The following is a 22393-nucleotide window of genomic DNA, read 5'->3' on the forward strand; positions in this document are numbered from 1 at the left end:
AGGGCAGGACATCCTATAAGTCAGAAAGTTTACTGAAGAAAGTCTCTATGCACAAACAAAAACCAAAAATCAGTGACAGAGGCTCTATATGAGCTTCCCTTTTTTCCCCTACAGCTGTATAAAAATAATACTGTTGCAAAACTTTTATATAAAAATCCACTGAGTTCTCACTCTTGTGTTACTGGACAGGCATTCCAAGACAGGGAAACAGGAGGACAAGGAATAACACCCCCCACAACCTGTAAGATCAAAAGAATGAACCAAAAAACTACCAAAAAATCCATTACTTTGATCAGAAATAGAGACATGGACACGTGTTGCTGCCCTGACCTAAGACAGAAGAACTGTTAGCCTACACATCTCAAAACACTGCAGGAAAAACCCCACTTTTTAGAGCTTGTGTTTTGAGAGGCTGCATTTGTTGGTTTTGAAACAGTTGAGGTGTTTCAAAGGGTCTAGAATTTCACACCTTCTCCTTTGTCTAGCACAGTCTGCAGGTTTTAGAAGTGTTTGTGCTTTCGGTCTCTCATGAAGCATGCAGCTAACCTGCAGCAGAACCTCTTCCCTACATGTCAACAACATTCCTTCATTAAGGAGACACATATTGGATAGTTATTGAAATCAAGTGTATGCATATTTACAGTGCATATGCATATATCATGTATCACATCAACACAGAATGATCAAGAAATTTCATGCAAGGGTATAGCAAAAAAATTATATATGACTAATATTACAGCATATTTTTAGTGTTAGGAGAAAAAACCCCATTAGTCCATGAAAACATTAATTTTGGAACTAAAATGCAAACCCAAACCATTTTATCCTTTATTAATTTAATGAAAATTAAATTTTATTTCAGTTGTGTTGCGAATATTAAAAAGAAAAAACCCAGGTAATTTTAATACTGCCTCTAAATTAGAATCTTCAGAATTCCCTGGAAATCATATTACTGCTGGTTAATTATATTTTCAAAATGATAGACAGATTTAGTCAAAACCATACAGGCTATTTTTCTTGAACAGGCAGTATTAAAACTGAAAACAGCAAAGAGAAGAGAAGCAAGCTGATTTTTAAACATGCAAGGACACACACCATGGCTGAATGATATGCCTTAAAGGAAAACAAAGGGATACCTACTTTCTGCTGCTAGAAGTCCTAGTAGGAAGGCAGCATTTGGACAAACAACAAACAGTATGTAGATTTCAGAACAAGCGATTTATAAAGCTGCAACCTAGCACAGCAGTTTAGCCACAATATAGTACAAACAAACTGACAAGAACCCCCCTGGTCCAGTTTTTCTAATATGGTTTCTATGTGTGAAGCAAATGGGACTTGCAGACTGGGATGGGAGGAAAAGAAACACTTTGCACTGGGAAGGTCGCACGTGTACACAGTGTTAGGTGTCTATAATACCAGACTTTTTCCACCATTGGTTAAACTATTTTTAAAATCTCATGGATAAAAAATGATTTAAAGTAGGACTATTGTAAGAGGTGAACTGACAAACTATTTCAACATACTGCAAATGAAACATAACGTCATATTAATTAATATATTTACTAGCCAGAATTTAGCAATATTGTATTGAAATATTTTTGTTTACAAAAGTTGCAGTGAGAACCATAATGAGAATAATTTAGAAATACAACCACTTTACTATTGATTTTAATTATCAGTGACTCTATGTACTCAAAAGCTTTTGTATTTAAATATACCAGAAGGAAGATTAAACAGCTGAAAAATCAGAAAGTTAATGATGGTGTACTGGAAACACTCAAACTCATGACATCAAAACTGATAGTTATACCTGTAAAACTAGATAAGGAATTAATAACAGTAAATTATAGGGTTAATGTAATTTTTTTCCCAAGCACTCATACTTAAGTGTTACACAAGACCCTTTGCAAATATTTATAAAAATCAGTGGTAATTTTTGCAAAACAACATTTCTTTTTCTTCTTCATGTCAATGAGACTGATCCTTTTTAAAATATGGGCTTATATTGCCCATATTTCATGGAATCTAAATCCCATGAAACCACTAACCACTCGCTAATTTGTGAGTTAAGCTAGATCGATCTATGTTGGAAACTGTGTTAGAACTTTGCCGTACATCTGCTGTTGGATCTCACTCTGAAAGCATTTTTTCCATTATTATTACTATCAAATTTGAAAATTAAGATCTCATGCTGTTACAAACTTCTCATTTGATATGCCAATATAGAGTCTAACAAGATAAAAAAGAATGAAAATTTCAATTTACATACAGCAATCCTGAGACAAAATGTCCAAATGCATTTATGAAAGTGCCATATGAAATTTGTGTCTTGCAGTTTGAGAACACAAGCTAGAAACACTGATGTAGTCTTGAAGTGCCTCCTTTCTGCACAATGCAAAAGCACTGCTTCTACATTCATCACCTTAACAACGTTACCACAGAGCTCAAAAAGCACATACACGTTCAGGAAGTACTGCAACAGAGCTACCTGTTAGCCCAGGCTAAATAAGTACATTTGGTCAGTCAGTCTGTTATAAAACATGCTGTTGTACTTTCTCTGTGGTTAAACTGAAACACAACATTAGAAAATGTCTTACAGGAATCTAGAACTGTTTGCAGCAAAAAGCTACTCTGAAACTGTTAGTCACGTTTCAGAATATGAGCACTACAAACCAAGCAATTCAAACAGTTATGCAGTTTTCCAGACTATGGACTATCCACTAGCTTAAGTCCAACACTGACTCAGTAGTTCTGAAAAAGTGGCTACAAAAAGGTATTTGGAAAAATAAAGTTATAAAAAACCCTGTTCAAGTTATGGACTTTTCCAAGTCTTGGCATAAAAACCTAAACATCCTGAATCTACTTAAAACTCCAAAGTAAACTAAATGCTCTTCCCAAATTCAGCTTCCAAGTCAAAATGTCAAACAATTCTACCGCCTTTTCTTAGGCTGCTGCTGAACAGACGAGCTGAAGAAGCAAAAGGAGGAAAAATGAAAAGCTGCACACTGGTTAACTTCCTTCTTCAGCCTGCAGCATTGTTACCAAAACACTTGAAAATTATAGCTCCATTCTCTCCGTCACAGGACAAATGGTCAGCATATGACAGCAGCAGAGGAAATCCTCTGTCTTGATCTAATGTGCAATCAGATGACAGGAGCGCCAGGGAGGGTGGGGAAGAGGGGAGAGAGCTGGATGGGGAAGGGCAGCAGAGCGCAAACTTGACTGTGAATTTCTCTAGCACCTCATTGATTTCGTGGTCTCTACTGGGCCAATTTTTCTCAAGTGCCAGATTTAGCCTTTAGGGTTGCTGACTGCTAACTTCTGATCTATATTTGTTTCAGCATATTAAAAATACCCAAATCATTCACTGCCTCAGGAAACTGACATCTTACAATGTCTTGAAGACAGGCAACCTGGAAGTCAAATGTTTTACATTCTAGCCAAGACCATTTGCAAGACACTTGTCATTTGAGCTGTTTAGTGGCTTTACTGAAGAAGCTACTGAACACAGCCTATCAGCAGTGAAGCAATATTTTAGTTTAATAAATATTTACCTGTTTTGTCAAAACATTTTAAAAGGCTTTATCGTGCTCTCTCAAAATTTAGCAAGACTGACTTCTGCCATGTTACCAACAGAATGACAGCAGGATTAAGTTAAGTCCTTCAGAGAACAGTTGCTGATGAAAAAGGAAATGGATCACCCACAACAAGCTGTGGGAACCAAGAATTATAAACACGCTCGGTATGAATGAAAGGAAGATGGGTACAGAAAAATACCTGGGTGACTTTAAATGAAGTTTACCTGTGTTTGTTCCCTTTTAATTTACTTATGCAATTTGCTGACCCTCATTGGAAAGCTCTTTAGCAAGAATATCCTTTGTGATTCTGCATCTAAGAAAGTCATCTGACTTGCTGCCTATAGTGCCTTCATATTCCTGGCTATTATTCTGGTAGCTTAGGAAGATGCTCGAAGGGTCCTGCAATCCCAGGTTCACTGAACCCTGAAGAAAAACACCTCTACACTAATCGGGAAAAACAGACAGAATTGAATTTTTCTGATTCTATCTTTAGAGAGACCTGGAGGAGGACAGGATGTACAATTTGCATAACCTAATAAGCATTTATGTTTCTGCATCTTTATCTCAGTAGGAGTTCCACATCTGCACATTTCTGACAAATCATTTAATTTTAATGGTAAGCTTCATGAAATTTTCTGGGAGGATTAAACAGGCAGCAACATTTAAAATATTAAATGCTCATTAGAGCTTATGATCTAGAATAACAATATAAGATGTTAGGAAGGAAACTTAAATAACTTTAAGACAGCCAAGTTTATACTGCAATTCAACGGTTTTATGTCTAATTTCTATTTCAGTTTAGAATCATCACAAGAGCCTACCTAGAAATATTTGAAAACTTTATTAGTGTACTTCTGAAGAAGAAATATAATAGATTTCTGTATCTTGCAATTTCAGAAGCTGAAAGTTCCAGTATCTTTTCTTGCAAGCCTCAGTGTTTATTCTGAGATATTAAATATTTTATCATCTAATGTAATCAATCACGGAAACATCATGAAAACTACCCAGTTGGTATGGTTTCCTGATCACTAATCTCCCATTAGTGAGATCAACAATGTTATTTTAGAGAGTAACTGTGCTTTTCTGAGAAATACAAGCTACTGTTTCAGCCATTTCAGAGATGAAAACAAGATAACAATGGATTCAGCACAGATATTCTGTAGAATTTACATGTGTATTGGGTTATTGTGTGCTATGAGCAGAAAAAATAGAACTGCTACCTTTGCTTTATACTGATATCTGCAATTACATCATCCTGTGAGGAAGACACATGCCCTGTTGACGTGAGACTGAAACTGGAAAGAGGAACTGCAGTTTTTAGATTAGGAAAGTTGCCACTGTCAATCATGTTGGTGGCCTATCTGTTTTATCGAGATGGGGGAAGTAGCTGGAAACAAAAATTAAAGCCCTGCAAGTAATTCTGGATGAAGTAAACCCAACTTATTCCTTCTTTAAAAGAATATATGGATCCTTACTTACAAGTACATTAAGTATTCAAAAGCTGGCTGCCTGAAGTTAAGCCATGAGGCTGAGATTATGCATTTGCAAAATATGATTTCAGATTCCCATTCACTTCTACAGAAATTATGAGCAGTGTTCATCTCTAAGGACAAAGCAATCTTTTAATTTAAATACTCAAAGTTGAATTCGAAACAGTAACATTTAAGAATTTCAACCAAAAAACCTGCCCCCAATTACCATATTAATGACACTGAAATAATTTACAAAAATTACTTGCTCATATTGAAAGAGCAGAAAAGGAACACTTAATATAAGCAGTCAATAAGTAATTTTCTCAACTATTAAAATATTGGGAAAGAAAATTATCACACAGCAGTTCTGCACATGTCATTTAGTTCCTGAAATGTGTTCTATTAATGCCAGTGCTTAGCTAAAATATTCTGCCAGTAGTATTTAGTTATTTAGAAAAACAAAAAAGAGCCCTATTTGCCTTAGATTTTTCTTATAAATTCATTTAACTTGATCCTAAATCCTAATATTATGTCAGCTAGACTAACCCGGACTTTGGCATTGCAAGTGTTACGAGTAATGTTATATCCAAATTAAGATACATAACTATGACAGGGCTGTGTTAGTAGAGGGATTGCCAGGTTAGTTAAATTCCCGAATATGGGCCGAGGACAAAAGGACTGCTTGCAGTAAGATCACTGTCCTGCCCAAGGCCTAGCTACATGCTCACAGCACAGCAAAGGTATTATCTTCCCCTTTGAACTATGTTGGGAGGTCCCTGAAGTACATGTATTTTCTCTCTCCGAACATTTGGGGGTCTGGGTTATAGTATCAGAAATACTGTCCATCCTGGTTTAAAGAGGAGATAACTTAATTGTGCTGTTCTCTAAAACAGGAGATCAAGAAACTCTTGTACATTTTGGATTATTTTTCTAAATAACTATCCTATCAGTAAGGTAGGAGAACCTTGCTCCTGCCTAAGAATTCAAGACAAAATTTCAATGATATTTTACACCCAAGTAATACAAAGAGAAATGTGAGGTTATAGCACTATTTTTAATTCAATGTACATACATCAAAAAAAAAACCAAACAACAGACGAAATTTCTGTAGAAACTTACAACTTACAACAGAGATTATATCTTCATTTTCTCCAGTCACTAACACCACTATGACTCAAAATGATTTATGCTTCCACATTTAAAAGTTTACTTAATATGCAATGTTATGAAATCATGAGAAATTAATAAATCCTTGGTACTCTACTCAGTGTAGAATTAGGACAGGTTGATTGCACTAAGTATACTTTCTGTTAAAATACCTGAGGAGGTGGGGTCTTCAGAGAAGTCTGGCAGCTCTTCAGGGGGGTCACCATAGAAGGAGTTGAATTTGTGGCTTGACACAGCTGCTAGTACTGCCCCCTGAATAAAAATAACCACAAAGTCTAAATTACACAAAGAAGGACAATGAAACATTTCCAGACACCTTGGGTCACTCAGTCTCCCAAAGTCTCTCATGTGTTGACCTTCTCAATTAAGAGTAAATAAATTCTATAGTCTTCAGCTCTGCTTCACTGTTATCAGTGACCACATCTAACAGAAGAGCCGGTCATACACTAATAAACAGTAAATAAAATCTTTGTGAGGGGATTCATGAGAACAAGTCTTTATGGGAAAGCATTTAAAAATAATAAGTGTGAGGCATAAATTCCCATAGTACAATGTAAATAAAGTAATTAATTTATTTCTCTTTCCCTCTTACCTAGACTGGGTGGCTTTATCAAGTATAAAAATTCACTCTTTAAAGCAATGCAATATGTTGTTACTTGAGAAACTCTCAGAATCTGACACTGACAGCACTAGTATATTCGACATCCATAATATAGCTATATGAAAATGTAATAACCTTGGACTCTCAGAATGAGTGTTACATGGGAAGTTACAAAGCCAGAAAAACGGTTACCTGCTCTAACATATATATACACTCATTCAAGTAAATTACAGTTTAAGCACTCAGATTTATATGTCTTACAGTTATGGCAGTAGGCAAAATGGACAACAAATAATTTCACGAAACAGTGCTTTGGATAAATTGTAGAAAACAAATAGCACAGGTATAAAAGCTCTTGAGAGACTAAATATAATGGTATCCCCAGGAAGAAACCTGGAAAAGATGTGAAACTGCCTCTAGAGCAGGAAAACAGGTCATATTCTAAAATGGACTAGCCACTATTTTAATGAAAGCGTTATCTGGACATACAAACCACCTTAGAGAAAGTGCTGTTTATCATGAACTACAGCAACTGTTGCATCCTAATCATCAGTTGTTTTTGCAGCTACATTAAACTTTTACAAAGCAGAAACTCAGCATGTATATTTGATTCTGTGTTCTATTACAAAGTACAATAAACCCTCATGAATTAAAATGCTGCATGTTTCTGTTAAAATTTTCTCAACCTTTCAGTGAATTTAAAAATGTTTCTGTCAAACTTTCAAAGGTAGGAACTGAAGGAAACCATTTTGTTTTGGGGTAAAATGTAAATATTATTTTCAATATGGCTGTGAAATTATCTTGTGTATTGTTAAACATAAGAGGATAAACTGAAGAATACATCTTAGCTCTTCTTGAAAAAAGACATTAAAACATCATTATGTTCCTCTTATTATAAATGTAATACAATGATAACAGAAGCCATTGTACTATTCTTTCTTCTCCAATAATTCATACTACATAGAATTACTGAATTAATTTAAGATGAAGACGTCATACACACCTTGGCTGATACCAGAGAATTTGTGCTGAAATTTAGTTTGAGAATCATGCACTAAGAAAGCAAGGACAAACATCCTTAACAAAACAACATTGCAATAAATGACTGAGAAGGCCTGATTTAACTTTATATTTTATTGTCAACTTCGGAGCATAGATTTCTCTTAGCACTTTTAAAATGAATAAACTGTCACACAAAATTCAAATTATGTAATCATATTGTTTTAACACTACATTCATTTTACCTTTAATTTTCGTCTTGCATTGAATTTTCTCAATTGTTCTACTGTTTCTGGAAGATGAATCTTGTATGCATAGCGATCTCTCTCCTTAAAATATCCCACAAAAAAAAAACCAGAACAAAAGAAACAATAAATACAAGCTTTTAATATTCACTTGACATTAAGAAACTATACAAGAAATGTACCAGCTAATAAGTATCTTAAGGAGAATGAGGATTTGTTGCAAATTAATGAATGTGCCAAGAAACTGATAAGGATTAGAATATTATGAAAGAATGCCTAACTTGGGCCAGAGACATTTTCTTTTTGTAATTTTGTCTCCTACTTTGTAGTAAGACCCTAACCTTTTTTTTTACTGTTTTGTTGTTAGTCAGTCTATCACTAACATTAAACTTTGAAGCTGGCAAGCACAAAGTAGTTCTGCTTCTTGGGATTCACAAATCCCAGTGAAGAAATGTGTCCAGGCACTCTTTCAAGGGATGCTTGATACTTCAGGTAAGCTAGGGAGATGACATCCATGTCCAACAGAACACAAAGTGCCAGCTTGATGGCTGGTGACACCAGGTGCTAAATTACAGGAAGAATCCTCCATCATAGATGGAGGAAAAACTTGCTGATGAACATCAGACAGTGGGAGCAGAACTTGCAGCAGCTGACTGCTTTCTTCCCCCGCCCCAAATCATCACAGAAACTACATACAATTATTAATTTAATGTAAATATTTATCACATGCATCTCCTGAATCAGAGTGAAATCACTGGCAGAAGTAATTCAGTCTCTCTATGGGACTAAAGATCTCTCTGTATTATCTATAAACGGTTTAGAAGAAAATTCTGAGTAAACAGGGAAGGACGTTTATTGTAAGTAAATATAAGAGAGGACTGACTGACAGAATACTGGCTTAAGATTGGTAACAAAGTTGTCTCAAACTAAATCTCTCTCCTTGCTCGTCTTTCAACAAATAACGGGAAGATCAAGAAGAGAGTACAGACATCAAAAGCACTATGCTGTATAAGCAGAACTTGAACATTTGCATTATAGAATTATCTTTTTATAAAACCTAATCAGCTTAGTTGCCCAAACAACAAAAATGATAAAATTGTCTGCCAAAATAACCCTCAACAAAACCCTTGTTTTGGCATTTCAATGTAAGCTCACAAAGTGAGGAAAAAGCAGATAAAACAAAATAACACCCTCAATCACTGGAGTATGATCATTTGGGATTCCCAAACATGGTGTCCATTCCTATGCTCTTTGAAATATTTGATGCACTACATATGCTCCAGATGAACAGACACAACTTTATCTCCTTTTAAATGGAAAGTTTTGAACCTCATTTCCTGATATTCAGAAAAGTGACTTAACCACTGTTATTGCTGAGATGCACACACTCCTGCTCTCCTTTTATGAGCAAGACCATTCTGCAGCTTGGAATAAGAGAGTAAGAACCAGAAACAGAGCAGAGAAGTGGAAGAACGATTCCATTCACTGGTGGTTACACCATTTAAGTGGAGGGAGAAGAACCTGTGCTTCCCAGTTTTGTTTGGGTGTTTGTTGTTGTTTTGTTTGTTTGCTTGTTTTTTGGCTTGGTTTGGGTTTTTTTGGTGTCCATATTTGTCTTATGTAGAACATATAAGTAGTCCAGGAACAGACACCAGAATAGCACCCTTTCCAAATAATTGCCCTTTTAAGTAAATGTTATTATGACTCTTTCTACCCTGGGCCCACACTACAGAAAAGAAACAGAGGATAACAAAGAAAAATAGTTAATTCTTCAGTTTCTGCCAAAGAAAATACAATGCTCTGAACAAATACTTGCTACCTTTTAAATCTGCAACACACCCATCATCGTCCTACTCCATGATTTAACACAGCCTATTAATGGGACTGCTGAGAAGCTAGGTGTATATTCTCCCGCTCCTGTTGTTAATCTTCAGTGTCCAGCAACTACTCTTCCACTGGCTCAAACTGTATTGTAAACTGCCACCACTGAAAAATAATTTGATTACCAGATGTCATGTTATTTTATGTAGTTTCGGTGGCCTTTGAGCAATACACCACTACACAGTTCCTTCACTTTGGCAGGATATTTCAGGAATGTAATGTCAGAAAGCAGCACAGTTACATAGCATAATGTACTGGGATAAACTGCATGGCTTACATGCATAACAGCAAAGAGGTCTAGATAGGACTGAGCAAAGAAGAAATAGAAAATTACTCCTCTGGAGCTTGAGAGCCTAAGAAAGACACATGATTACCTTCTTCAAGCTTTATTCTATGCAGCCCCCACTCCCTACGGTCTGATGCTGCTGAAGATGCTGAAGTGAGTTTCCTCTTGCTGTTAAGCAAGAGTTCAAGCCTGGCAATTTTCAACATCTCCGTCTCTAATCTTACAAACCATTTAAAGCATATTATCACACATTTTGTACAATGTCACGTCTACTTTGAAAAGTTAAAAGAAAAAAACAAATATTTTTCTCCCTTGAAGAGTAAGTTGGTATGTAAACAACTGCTTTAACTACCTTTAACCAGGGATGATTCAGTGCTTCATATACTGTTATCCTTTCTGCTGGATCCAGCATAAGCATGCGGCGTACCAGATCTTTGGCACTTTCAGAAATGTGGCTCCATTGCCTAGGATTCATCTGATTACAAGCAAGAAAAATAAATTAAATTAGTAAAAAGAATATAGAAAAAAAAATACCTTTTAAGTAAAGCAACTGCAGAGTTATAACAGTTGGTTGGTACTTCTAAAAATTTTACCATAATAAATGTGAAAGGAAGTTTCTAAGTTTTTTAATAACTTACAATATTGTACATTTATTGGTGTGGAATAAAAATTGAAAACAGTGAGCACTGTATTACATGAAAGCTAACATATCCTTGGTATTGTGTTATAATCACAGAATAATTTTCTACCAATGCTACATTTTGTTGAGATAAAAGTGATCCTTCACTAGAAAGAGAAAAAATAATTAGGCTTTGTCTGACAGCTAACTATGCGTATGACAAATGTAGAAATTAAATCTGCTCCTAAAATCAATATAAGGAATGGCACGAGAGTCTGTCTGTATCAACCCTCAGTTTCATGCCAGTGACGTTGAGTAAGAAGGGAGTCAGCTAATGCCTGTTGTGAACCACTCTGGCTCTGTCCCACGGGTATCACGGACAACGGCTCTTCCCAATAAATTTCTCTGAGCCTTAAAACAGTGAAGCATCTTCAGCCACTCAGCTAGGAAAGCACACTGACATGTGGTCAGCAATACAAGCAATTGCAACACTTCTTAGAGCAGAACTGTATCCTTAGGAGACAATAACGTGAAGGATGATTTAGAATATAATCTCATCTTGTCCATATGCATGTTTGTGTCCAACTAGTCAAGATGATGGACACCCGAAAAAAAAGTAAGAAAAAGTAAGAAAATTCTTTCTATGATAAAGGATTCCATCCTTCAGCTATTTCTAGAACTTCTTTAATTTATGAAGAACTTGAGTTTTATTTAGATGGTATACTGCTAATTTTACAAGGTGTTAAATGAAAATTCAACATTGTTCATTTAAAGAGGTCAGTTTTCTTTAAAATCAGTCTCTACAAAAAGCGATCGCTTTAAACTGGAGCACTCAGGAACACTATCTGGCTAGGAAATGCACATTATAGTTGTGATTCGTCATTTCTTTTTCAGTTCTAATGAAATGAAGGTAATCGCAAATTTGCAGCAAGCCTGTTTTGAAATCTTCATGGTATTTTCACTGAATAGGCATATGACTGTGTAAACAGGAACAGAAAAGGAACTGAGAAGACATAATGTGCTGGCCATGGCTTTTTTTAAACAAAGAAAAGTTAACTTTTACGCTGCCAGAAAGTTTCAGCTGCTTAAGAGATTCCATAAAGAAATCTTCCATGAAGTGAAACTGGAACATCTACTAGTCTATGCTACCCCAAAACTAGTGCCATGAAGAAATCCTACTGTTTCTAGGAATAAAAAAATTTAAAGAATGAAAAAAGGTGCTCCTGAGCAAGTGCAGTATTACTGCTGTCACATTTTAGCGGACTACTGTTAAGCTCATGTAATAAAATGCTTCCTAAGCCATATTACAGACTATCAGACAGTTCTGGGAGTTTCCACTCTTAACCACTAATATACAGCTCATGTATGACTTTGGTTGCAAAGTAGAGCAAAACTGACCTTAGACAAATCCGCAAAAATATTGGTTGAAACTTTAAAACTGTCTCCATAATGGTTCTATGTTGTGAAACATGCATATCTTCCATGCAACACCTGTTTGCTTTCAGCTGCAAGTGGCTCCTTTTGAATCATCAGCTGCTCTTTACTACATACCGTACTAAAATGCATAATTACATTTTTACAGTAACATGCATTTTGTTTTAAATCAAGGCAATGATGACCAGCCTCTACGATAGTTCTTTGATTTAAAAAAATTAAATGATCTATAAAACCAAGGTAACATACTGTATGCTATACTTCATAGCTAAGCCTTATGTAATCCTTCTGCTTTCCATATACAACTGGGGCCTAGTTGTTGCAACCATTTGTTATTTCATCTGAGTAAGTATTTCTGTATTTTAGTTTGTAACATTGATACGAAACACAGCAGGAACAAGACAGACTGCAGAGAAAAAATAATCTATCTTCCTGTGTAACACAGACAAGATTTCTATAAGCTTCAAAATTAAATCAGGCTAAATACAAAAATCAGCTTCCAGAAACTTTACCAGTAGAGCTTATCTCACTGGAAAAGGACTCACATATACTGTCATTTACCTTGTATTTTCCTTTAATAATGCCTTCAAATAATCTTTCCTTGGTTCCATAAAAAGGCAAACAACCGCTTAGCAGGATGAAAAGGATCACGCCACAACCCCAAACATCTACAGGCTTCCCATAAGGTTCCCTTTTTACCACTTCTGGGGCCATAAAATGAGGTGTTCCTACACGTCCTAAATGGAAATAAAAACAAAATTGAGTCAAAGTGATGTGTGTCAAACATGGAAATGAAAACTATCATTTCATTAAACTAAAGCAGTTTTAATAAGTTTTGTCAATGGGTTAAACTTTTAACACAATTCTTTTTTTCTTTTCAAGTTTAGTATTGATTAAATATATCCAGTGAGAAAAATCAGTAGTTTCCTTTTTGCTTGATTTATACTTTTATAAATTGAGGAGTATTCTATCCTACCCTGCAGACTGTGAAACAAGATTTATATGAGCACTAAGATTCTTCAGTGAAACATGCCATATAAAAGTAAAAATATCGATTTGGACAACTTTTGAAGCAGGAACTATTTATCCAGAGAGCACGTACAAAGATATTGTAGAGTTCCAGTCTACACTGCTTACTTGAAAAAGCTGCCTCTGACTGGTAAGAGCACAGTTTGGTCTGATGCTCTGCCCAAACCTCAGCCAGCCTACAGAAACTACCGACAAGAACACAAAATGTGCAAATGTACTGCTCATCTATTTGACGTAGGCAATATCTTACCACAGATAAAAAGATCATGCTGATTTGTTTTACAGAGTGCTTTCAATGAGTGTCACACAGTAATGGTTCTGGGAGAGTTCTGATTTTGGAGTGGTAGTGAACGTACACCATGCAAACAAAACCTATACAGTACCAGCTAATCTTTTGAATGGATAAACCCATTAGAGTAACTTCATTCAATTTCTGTGCAACACAAAGCCAAATAAAACTAACAAACATTTTACCTCTTCCTATAAATGTTGCCTGTTGTAAAGAGGTTTGTTTCCACGGCAAAGGATTTGCAAGAATTAAGCTTTGAATGCTCAGGGCATTACTGACATTTACAAACGCTGTTGTCTTTGGACTACCTTGGTTCCACCAAGTACCAATAAAAGAAAAAAATACCCCACTACTGTAGCAAACTGTTACAGCGTGTTCTACCTTCATAGGTTATTTTTGCTCACAGATACTACAGTGGACTTCAGAAGCTCCATTCAAGGCTTGCAGCACCTTTATGCTGGCTAGGAGAGTTTGCAATGCAGCCTAGATAATCCGTGGTGTTTGCACAGCATGTATTTAATTCAGTCATGTAAAGAGACCCTTGCTAGCCAAGCCTATTCTGCACACCGTCTGAATAGGAGTTGGCTAAGTCACTGCACTGGCAGTAAACACTGAGGAAACAGCAGCTTACTCAGTAAAGACCATCCTTTTCGTTCCCAGTTTATGCGGCAATCCCTCTGCCACACAAATGTTAAGAATCTGTCTGTGACAAAGGAATGTTACCTCACAGCTAACCTAGGTCAGCAACTTAAAAAGTCCTTGCAGTCTAGGCTGACGTGACAGCAGAAGGGCAGTTCCTTCCCAGGCTAAAAAAAGAATAAACCAGCAAGATGCTACAAGTCCAACTCATGTCTCATATCACTGGGGGAAGAGGAAGAATATTTACTCTGGATAGAGAAAGACTGAGATGAACATGGGGAAATATTACTAATTCTTCTTGTTGATTATACACAATGTATAGGCTTATGATGTATCTTTCAGCCTAACTGATAAACCTCAAAGCCAAATCTTCAAGCTCACTAATATAAGGAAAAGAACTATCTCCTTAGATGCAAAGTCTCTTTTAGATGCCTTGTGACAGGGACGGGATGGAAAATGGAAAGTATATATATCCAGTGTGTCTGAGTTGCTGAAGAGAACTGCTGATCATCTTTTTTTAACGTGCCCACAAATCTCTATCTACAAGGGTTTCCTAACTTCTTTTTTTCCCCCAAGAAGCCATCATTTGAGACAGCAAATACATGAACATTTCCAGCTGTGTATCAGACTATGCATGTACAGAAGCAGCAACACCTGCCTGTTCAAACAGTATTTGTATATTGCTTAGGCTGTGGCATTAGTGGTGTGCATACCACAGCCTGGAAATCTTCAGTACAGAACACATCAGCAAGACCGCAGAGCAGCCTGGCTTAACAAAGTCTTCTTTATCTCAGTGGTAAACTTCCTGGCATTTGGGTATAGAGGTAACCATTTTCAATTTGGGGGCAACTGTAACCTTTCCTACACATTGAAAAAAACACTTGTAGTAATAAAGCTCATTTAAATCTTTTTATCAATACAAATGAAAAAATCATGTATACTCTGAAGATTCTGCCCTCCTACCAGGGTTTCTAATTGCTCTTATAAAATCTGGGAAATCTAGAGAAAAGTGATCATTCAAAAGACAAACAGCAGAAATCACTAGAGGATGAGATATCACAAGCACAAACAAAGTTATTTAAGAGAGACATTAAACTTCAGGAAGATACAGAGTCATCTGAATGATGTAGTTAATGAAACTAAGAATCTTAAGTATCAAATGATATCTAAGTTGATTTACCGTGTATTTCTGATAATTATGTGCCACTTCTCTCAGCTTGGGACCTTCAGTTGCAGAGATGAGCACGGTTAAAAAAGGACTATGTAGTGTGAGAAGCAGACATAAAGGTTTGGGTTTTGGTTTGGTTGTGATGGTTTTCTTGTTGTTGTTGGAGTTTTTTGGGTGTTTTGTTGTTTGTTTTTTTTTTGGCCAATGCATTTAAGTCTGTTGGGCATTTGCAGTACAGTGAAGGCAGACCTATAGAACACCTTGCTCTGAGCAAACTGTGTCCTTGCAAACAGTTACTGATGCTACTTTTTCTCCTATGGTGTAAAACAGCATACTCTGCAGCAGCACATGCTACAGAAGGAATATAATGCCATTACTGGGTATAGGTGTTAAGGTGCTGGCAGCAGGGGCTGCAAGGTGGCCCATGTGAGGAGCGCCCGGGAAGGCCCCGTGCTGGACACAGCCCGTTCCAGCGGCTCCAACCACCCACTGCAGGTCACAGCTGAGCCCCCCAGCCATGGGTGGGTGCCAGTGTAAGAAAGGGCAAAATGCTGCCTGGCAGCCAGGGCTGAGGAAAACACTGTGAGAAACAGCCCTGCGAGCAGCAAGGTGAGAGCAGCGGAAAGCAGGAGAGGTGCTCCAGGCACCCCAGCAGAGGTTCCCCTGGAGAGGCCATGGGGGAGCAGGTCCAGCCCTGCAGCCCCTGGGGGACCCCACACTGGGGCAGGTGGATATTCCCTGAGGAAACTGCAGCCTGTGGAGCACCCATGCAGCAGCAGGCTTGTCCTGAAGACTGTAGCCTATGGGAGGACAGGCTCCTGGAGAAGGAGCAAAGTGTGAGCAGGAAGGAGTGGCAGAGAGGGGCTGTTATGGATGTACCACAGCCCCCATTCTTCATCCCCCTGCACTGCTTGGGCTTGGGGGGTAAGGGAGTCAGGGGCAAAGGGGTGAAGTTGAGCCTGAGAATGGAAGGAGGGGTGGTGGTGTTTTCAGTCTTTCTTTGCCACTACTCAAATCTAATTGAATTCACAACAAATTAATCTGATTTTCCCCAAGTCAAGTCTCTTTCATCTGTGATGGTAACTGGTAAAGCAGTTTGTATGTATTTACCTTGACCCACAAGCTTTTTCATCTGATTTTCTCCCCTGTTCTGTTGAGGAGGGGAGCAGCTGGTAGGATTTTGGCCCTTAGCCAAGGTCAGCCCACCATACCCGGTTATGCTGGTATTAATATACAGAATACTGATTAAAGGGGGAAAAATAAGATTAATCCTCCTCCAAACACACAGCTTGTTTCTTTCAGTTTTAGTTTTCAAATATCACCTTACCTGATTTAATCAGGGGTTGTATAAGTAATCTAGTGTCAAGAGAGCATCAAAAGTGCATGTTTTTCCTTCCTTCTCCCCTTCAGCAAATAATGCTTCAAATTAAAATTACTTTGCAGAAATTGATAAGCAAGAAAATGCCGTCATTATTTATACAGACTCATAAATATATGCAGAACAATTTCTTGAAAATGAGCATTAATCAGCTTCCCCAGATTTTGCAAAGCAGGGTGTTGATGGTGGACAAGTTTCAATTTCCTTTCCCCTCCACTTCCTGACCACAGGGTGAAAAAATACAAAAACACTTACAAAACTACCGAATATCAACAAGAAACAAACATAACTTGCAACAGTATGCTTATAAAAATTGCAGACAAAACATAGTATGCAAGCATTTCTTACGCAGTAGTCATCCACTGTCAGTACTCTGTTCATTATTTACGACTTTCATAATATTATAATTTTTTTCTATACCTTTTTTTTCCCCTAACTGAACAAGCTTCTTGAGGTTTATTTCCTACATTCTTTGTGTCAATAGAAAAAATATAGCCTTTTCATACTTCAAGATTCCTACTTTGCCTTATCTGGTGAACTCACATCAGAATGTGAGGCTGCATGTTTACTCAGTAGTCAAGAGATCTTACAGACAAACTGACACACTTGGAAATTATGGTTAAAAAATGCCATAATTTTCTGATCATCCCAAATTGTTTCCCCTCCCTTGGAAGTTAACTTAGATGACAGGCAGAAGAACTGGACCTCTGTTGCCCTGGTTCAAAACCAGCATACCACAAAAATCCACTTTAATAGCTGCTTGATGTTAAGCAGAAGGACTAGACTAGTTCAGTATTAGGTAACATTCTGCACAGCTGTTTAAGACCCCAACAGACTGCTGCTATAAACTAGCTGAAAAATGGATGCTACTTAAGAGCATGCTGAAAAATCAGTACTATTAAACCTTAATACTCACATTTAAATTTTAAATGAGAAATCTATGAATATGACTAAAATGAGAAAGGCTAGGCTAACTTAAAATCTTGCTATTTACCACTGCTAGATTATAACTAGTGAAAATAATTACAGAATGATTTGCTTCCATAATTTTTTAGCGCAGATTAAAAGATCCTGATACTTTAGATGGTGGTGGTGGAAATCACGGTTTCATCTCCATCAAAAAAAAAACCAAGAACAAACAAACTTAATTGGTTGAGATTGAACTGTCCAGTTAAACAGGGTAAAAAAATGCAGACCTATGTGTATGTATATATTAGAAACTTAAAAAGGCTAAAGTAATTTCTGGGGCAGCTGTCATCTTTGTGACAACTAACCACTTCACTGGGTTCATCAAAGGAGCAAGTGGTGATTTTGAGGTTATTCCAAAACCTGACCTAAGCAAGGACTGCTGAGCTGCACTTCTGAGCTGTGCTTAGCTCATCAAAGTGGGCTGAACACATGAACTTACATATATGGGGATTTTTCCCATGTTGCAACTACAAGAACTGTAAGGTGAATATCAGTAATAGAATAAACAAACTCTACAGACAGCAAAGTTTTCTAAAATCATGGATACTCACTGCTCTTTAGACCAAGTATCACTTCTGCTGAAAGTTATCTAATATAAAACTTGCCTTCTAAACAGGTTCAATGTTCTGCAAAATTTTAAAATTGTTCTCAATAGTTCAATTGTTTTAAAATATTTTAGATGCTTTTGAATTTGGTGGTTCAGGAGAAGCTTTGCATCTTTTTTGAAGCAGCGTGATAAAGAACAGTAAGTAGAGACATTTTTCTCTCGTTAATAGATAACTTCTGCCTTCCACAGGTCCTTTATTCTACAGGTTATAAGAACACTCATGGATATATTTGAATGACTGCCCATGGAAAAAATAACTATTCTATTTAAATAAATATTGCATGCATGCATGCATACACACATGATTTTTAGTTGTATCTGAATGTGAGAAGAAATCTCATGGGAGACTGGAATAAATTTTCCCTCTATGTGCTTCTGGGTTCTTCTTACCTGTTCTAGAGTAGCATTAACTGAAAATCATCACTAGATGAAGACTCAGCAGTGGTGTGTATTGAATGTGATACTCTCCTCCACCCAATTCCTTGTAAATAAATGCCTACATCAAAGTGTTTGCTGACTTAGGAAGCACACAATTTCTGATTAGGTACAGACATCTTATTTCTAGAGGGAAGCTTTCTTATCAGCCAGTTTTGAGGCATGTTGGCAGTGTGGAAATTTACAGAATTGCTAATTTTGCTGATATTTTCTGTGGATAAACAGAGCTTCCGTCTTCAGGTGTTGTCAATCTGATATCATTCACAAGCACTAAAGATAAATTTTGACTTACCTTTGAAAATTTAGTTTCTATGACTCTTTCCATATTATTCCAGACAATAGGGCTATGCTTTCCACAAGAAGGAGAGTATATACAGAGACCAAATCAGATTTTGTCATCCCTAAGGCAGGGGATTGATGACCAAGATATCAGAAGGAGAGTCTTTCAACAGCAGTAGTATCTGAACGATGTATAAGGAAACAACTGGAACAAATAATTTTTAGGAAAAAAATGTGAGGTACTAATAAACATCACCATCTGACCTCTCACAATAGTGTAATAAGAAATATGTTCACAAATTAAGGAGTTTCTAAAAGAGTGGGACGTCCAGAATAATGTGGAAGGAATTGAAGAATCACACACAACAGATCAGGTAGGTCAATACTTTACTACTTTTAATTCCTTTCCACATTACTCCAGACAATAGAGATGTTTAAAGCAGGTGTACAGAGAAGATGAATAGATTAAAAAAAAAAAAGGGCAATGCAGCTTCAGCACATAAGATTGTCTGAAGAAAATTTATTTTAAAAGATGCATCAGCAGACAACTGGACAACTGGATATTAGTGTCCAGAAAACAAATAAAGCAAAGATCACACATTAACCAGACAAATCATAATAACTGATACAATGGCTGTTTCAGCTATAAAACTATGATGGAGGAAGTAAACCTAAATTGACTGTTAAACCAATTAGCCTCCTGTAAACACTCTCAAATTGACCCAGACGTGAAGTAGAATTTCTGAGAGACAGTAAGCTATGGTAGTATCTTTTAAATAAAACCAAGTCTATCAGAGGCAAAGATTTGAAGAGGCTCATATTTTTTAATTTTTCAAGGGAGAAAAAAAATAGTGAAATAGTGTTCTCGCTTTTCAGAAGAAATGACCATTTGAGTGAAAGAAGAATCCTAGTGTACGACCTCAGCTTACGAACATTCACCTCTCATTGGAAAACAAAAGAAAGATTTGCTATATCATTCAGACACTGATGATGGAAAGGAAAAATGTCTGTGCAGTATAAAAACATATTTCAAAAATACGATTTTTAAACTGGGGTTTATAAAACCACCAAGAAGATCCAGTTTGGCGAAACACCAGCACAGGTTGCCCAGAGGGGTGGACGGGGCTCTGAGCAACCTGATCTAGTTGAAGATGTCCCTGCTCATGGCAGGGATTTGGACTACATGAGCTTTAAATGTTCCTTCCAACCCAAACCATTCTGTGATTCTATGATCATTTTTACAATGATGGGAACAAAACAAAAATAAGGAACTTAAAAGATTCCACCCCCCTCACCAAATTCCATAATCTTGTTTACAGGGAAATTTATGGTAATGCCTTCCTTTGCTATTTTTGTAGTAAGTCTAAAAGGCTAGCTGACAACCAAGAACACCTGATATTTAGGTGCTGTACTTCTATTAAGAACATACAAGATGTTTTCCAGTAAGACAACGGTGGTTTTGTTAGGATACCTGAAAATACTTTCGGATTCTGAAGCAACTTTGGGCAACTAGCTAGCAATACAGAAAAATCAATAGTGGATCGGATTAGCATCATGATACCCGTGACATTTTGCTGCTAAAGGTAGAAAGTGAAAAGCAGTCAACTACTCATAGATAAAACCTGACAGTTAGTAAAGAACCTCATACCATTTATGTCTATTCAGTTATCTTATTCTGCACTAGTTGAAACCAGGAGAAAATTAAGTAGATTATGTGGGGGAAATAGCACTTGTGGACCCAATGGCTTTTGTTCCTTCAGACTTTTATACTAGATACTAGCTAAAATTCCCCAAGATTTAGCATCCAAGATATCTGATAAATCTGATGTCACATTTATTTAAGAAAATATTGTGACAATTTATACTACATTCTGAAAGAAAAATTGTCCAAGGAAGAAGACAGAGATCATAATGTGAGATTGCTCTACTAAATCACAGACTTCACAGAGGTTCCACTACTCCAGCTACATCATAGCCACACAAACATGGACCGTTTCCTGTCTGCATCTTCTTCCATAAAAGAGTTCACTTGTGAAATATCATGATCTGTAACTACAGTGCATACTGCCAGAAATCCATCTTAAGGTAGGTACTTCAATGCTTCAAATGAATACATTTAGCAACATTTTCCACTTCTGACCATATGAACTGCATGAAGAGACGTTCACAGAATGACAGCTCATGAAAACAAGTTCCTGTAACTCAGAAGATGACACATTTCTTACTCATTGCATTGCAGCTTATGGGCAAACATTACTGGAACAAAAAGTCATTTCCTTACATTTTCCCTTCTGGTCTGATGAAAAATGGGATATGGTTATGTCCTTTTTTTGGTACTTAATAACAAGCATGTGCTTAAAATCTATTCCACAGACATTTTCACTAATGACATCTAGTGTGACATCATAGCTTGTTATCATGAGCTCCCTTGCATTTTTGTTAAACAGCCTTCTATCTGCTTGAACTAACACTGTAGTTACAATCCCAGTAAACAACCCAAGTCTGTTCTTCAGACTTACATCAAAAGATTGGGACCAGTCTACTTTCAATACCTGGGACTTAGCTCATCTTTATTACAAAAATCCCCTTTCTTCCCCAAAACAATTTATGCACACTTGAAAAAAAAAAAAAAGTTAAAAACATTCTGTAGTCCCAAAGAAAGCAAAAGCTGTACCCTAGAATTCTTCAAAGACATTCAGGGAGAAAATTCCCTTCTATTTGTGTTCTCCAAGGCTACACACAATCTGGGCTTGTCTGGCACAGATGGATCAACGTACCAAGTAAATGGCACAAATGCAAGTGAATGAAAGCAAGAATTTTATTTTATTTTTTTTTAGAATATTGTTAACCCCTGAATGTTTTAGATATAACAACTCCTATTTTATAAGAAAGACTCTACTACAAAAGAGATTGACCACCATAGATACTGAAGAGCTTTTGCACAATGGCTGCTTTTTTTTGCAAGATTAAGGAAAGAGTCCTATCAGTTGAACTTTTCTACAGTTACATTACTTTCAATGTTGATGTGCTTTTCCTAAAGGAAAGCTGTCCTTTTCTGGTTCAAAAGATAAACTATTCCAAGCAACATAAAAAAAGGAAACAGCAAAGATTTCTGTTCTTGAACACCAGGGTCATCTACATAGGGATTTACACTAGTAATTGAGTATATTCTGCTATGGTATCACGGAAATATGCATTACCTAGATACAGAAAGATTAAGAAGTATTGCATTTTCTGTAATCATAAGGCAGTGTGTTCTCAGTATTGTAAAGTTTTAAGGTGTACTGAGCACTGACATTTAGAAGCACAGCGAGTTTT

The 22393-nt window shown here is 36.7% G+C and overlaps 1 protein-coding gene across 4 annotated transcripts in view; it reads right to left on the reverse strand.

Annotated features, from left to right (window-relative positions):
• CASK (calcium/calmodulin dependent serine protein kinase) overlaps positions 1-22393 on the reverse strand; it is a 206381-nt gene that overhangs the window by 70333 nt on the left and 113655 nt on the right. For all 4 annotated transcript variants that reach the window (XM_082046510.1, XM_082046509.1, XM_082046508.1 and 1 more), the window contains exons 7-10: positions 12844-13019; positions 10582-10704; positions 8063-8146; positions 6370-6469 (exon numbers count right to left, since the gene is read on the reverse strand). In XM_082046510.1, coding sequence (XP_081902636.1) covers positions 6370-6469; positions 8063-8146; positions 10582-10704; positions 12844-13019 — 483 coding nt within the window. The remainder of the gene's footprint in view (positions 1-6369; positions 6470-8062; positions 8147-10581; positions 10705-12843; positions 13020-22393) is intronic.

Source organism: Streptopelia decaocto (assembly GCF_964273445.1).
Source record: "Streptopelia decaocto genome assembly, chromosome: 1".
Lineage (NCBI taxonomy): Eukaryota > Metazoa > Chordata > Aves > Columbiformes > Columbidae > Streptopelia > Streptopelia decaocto.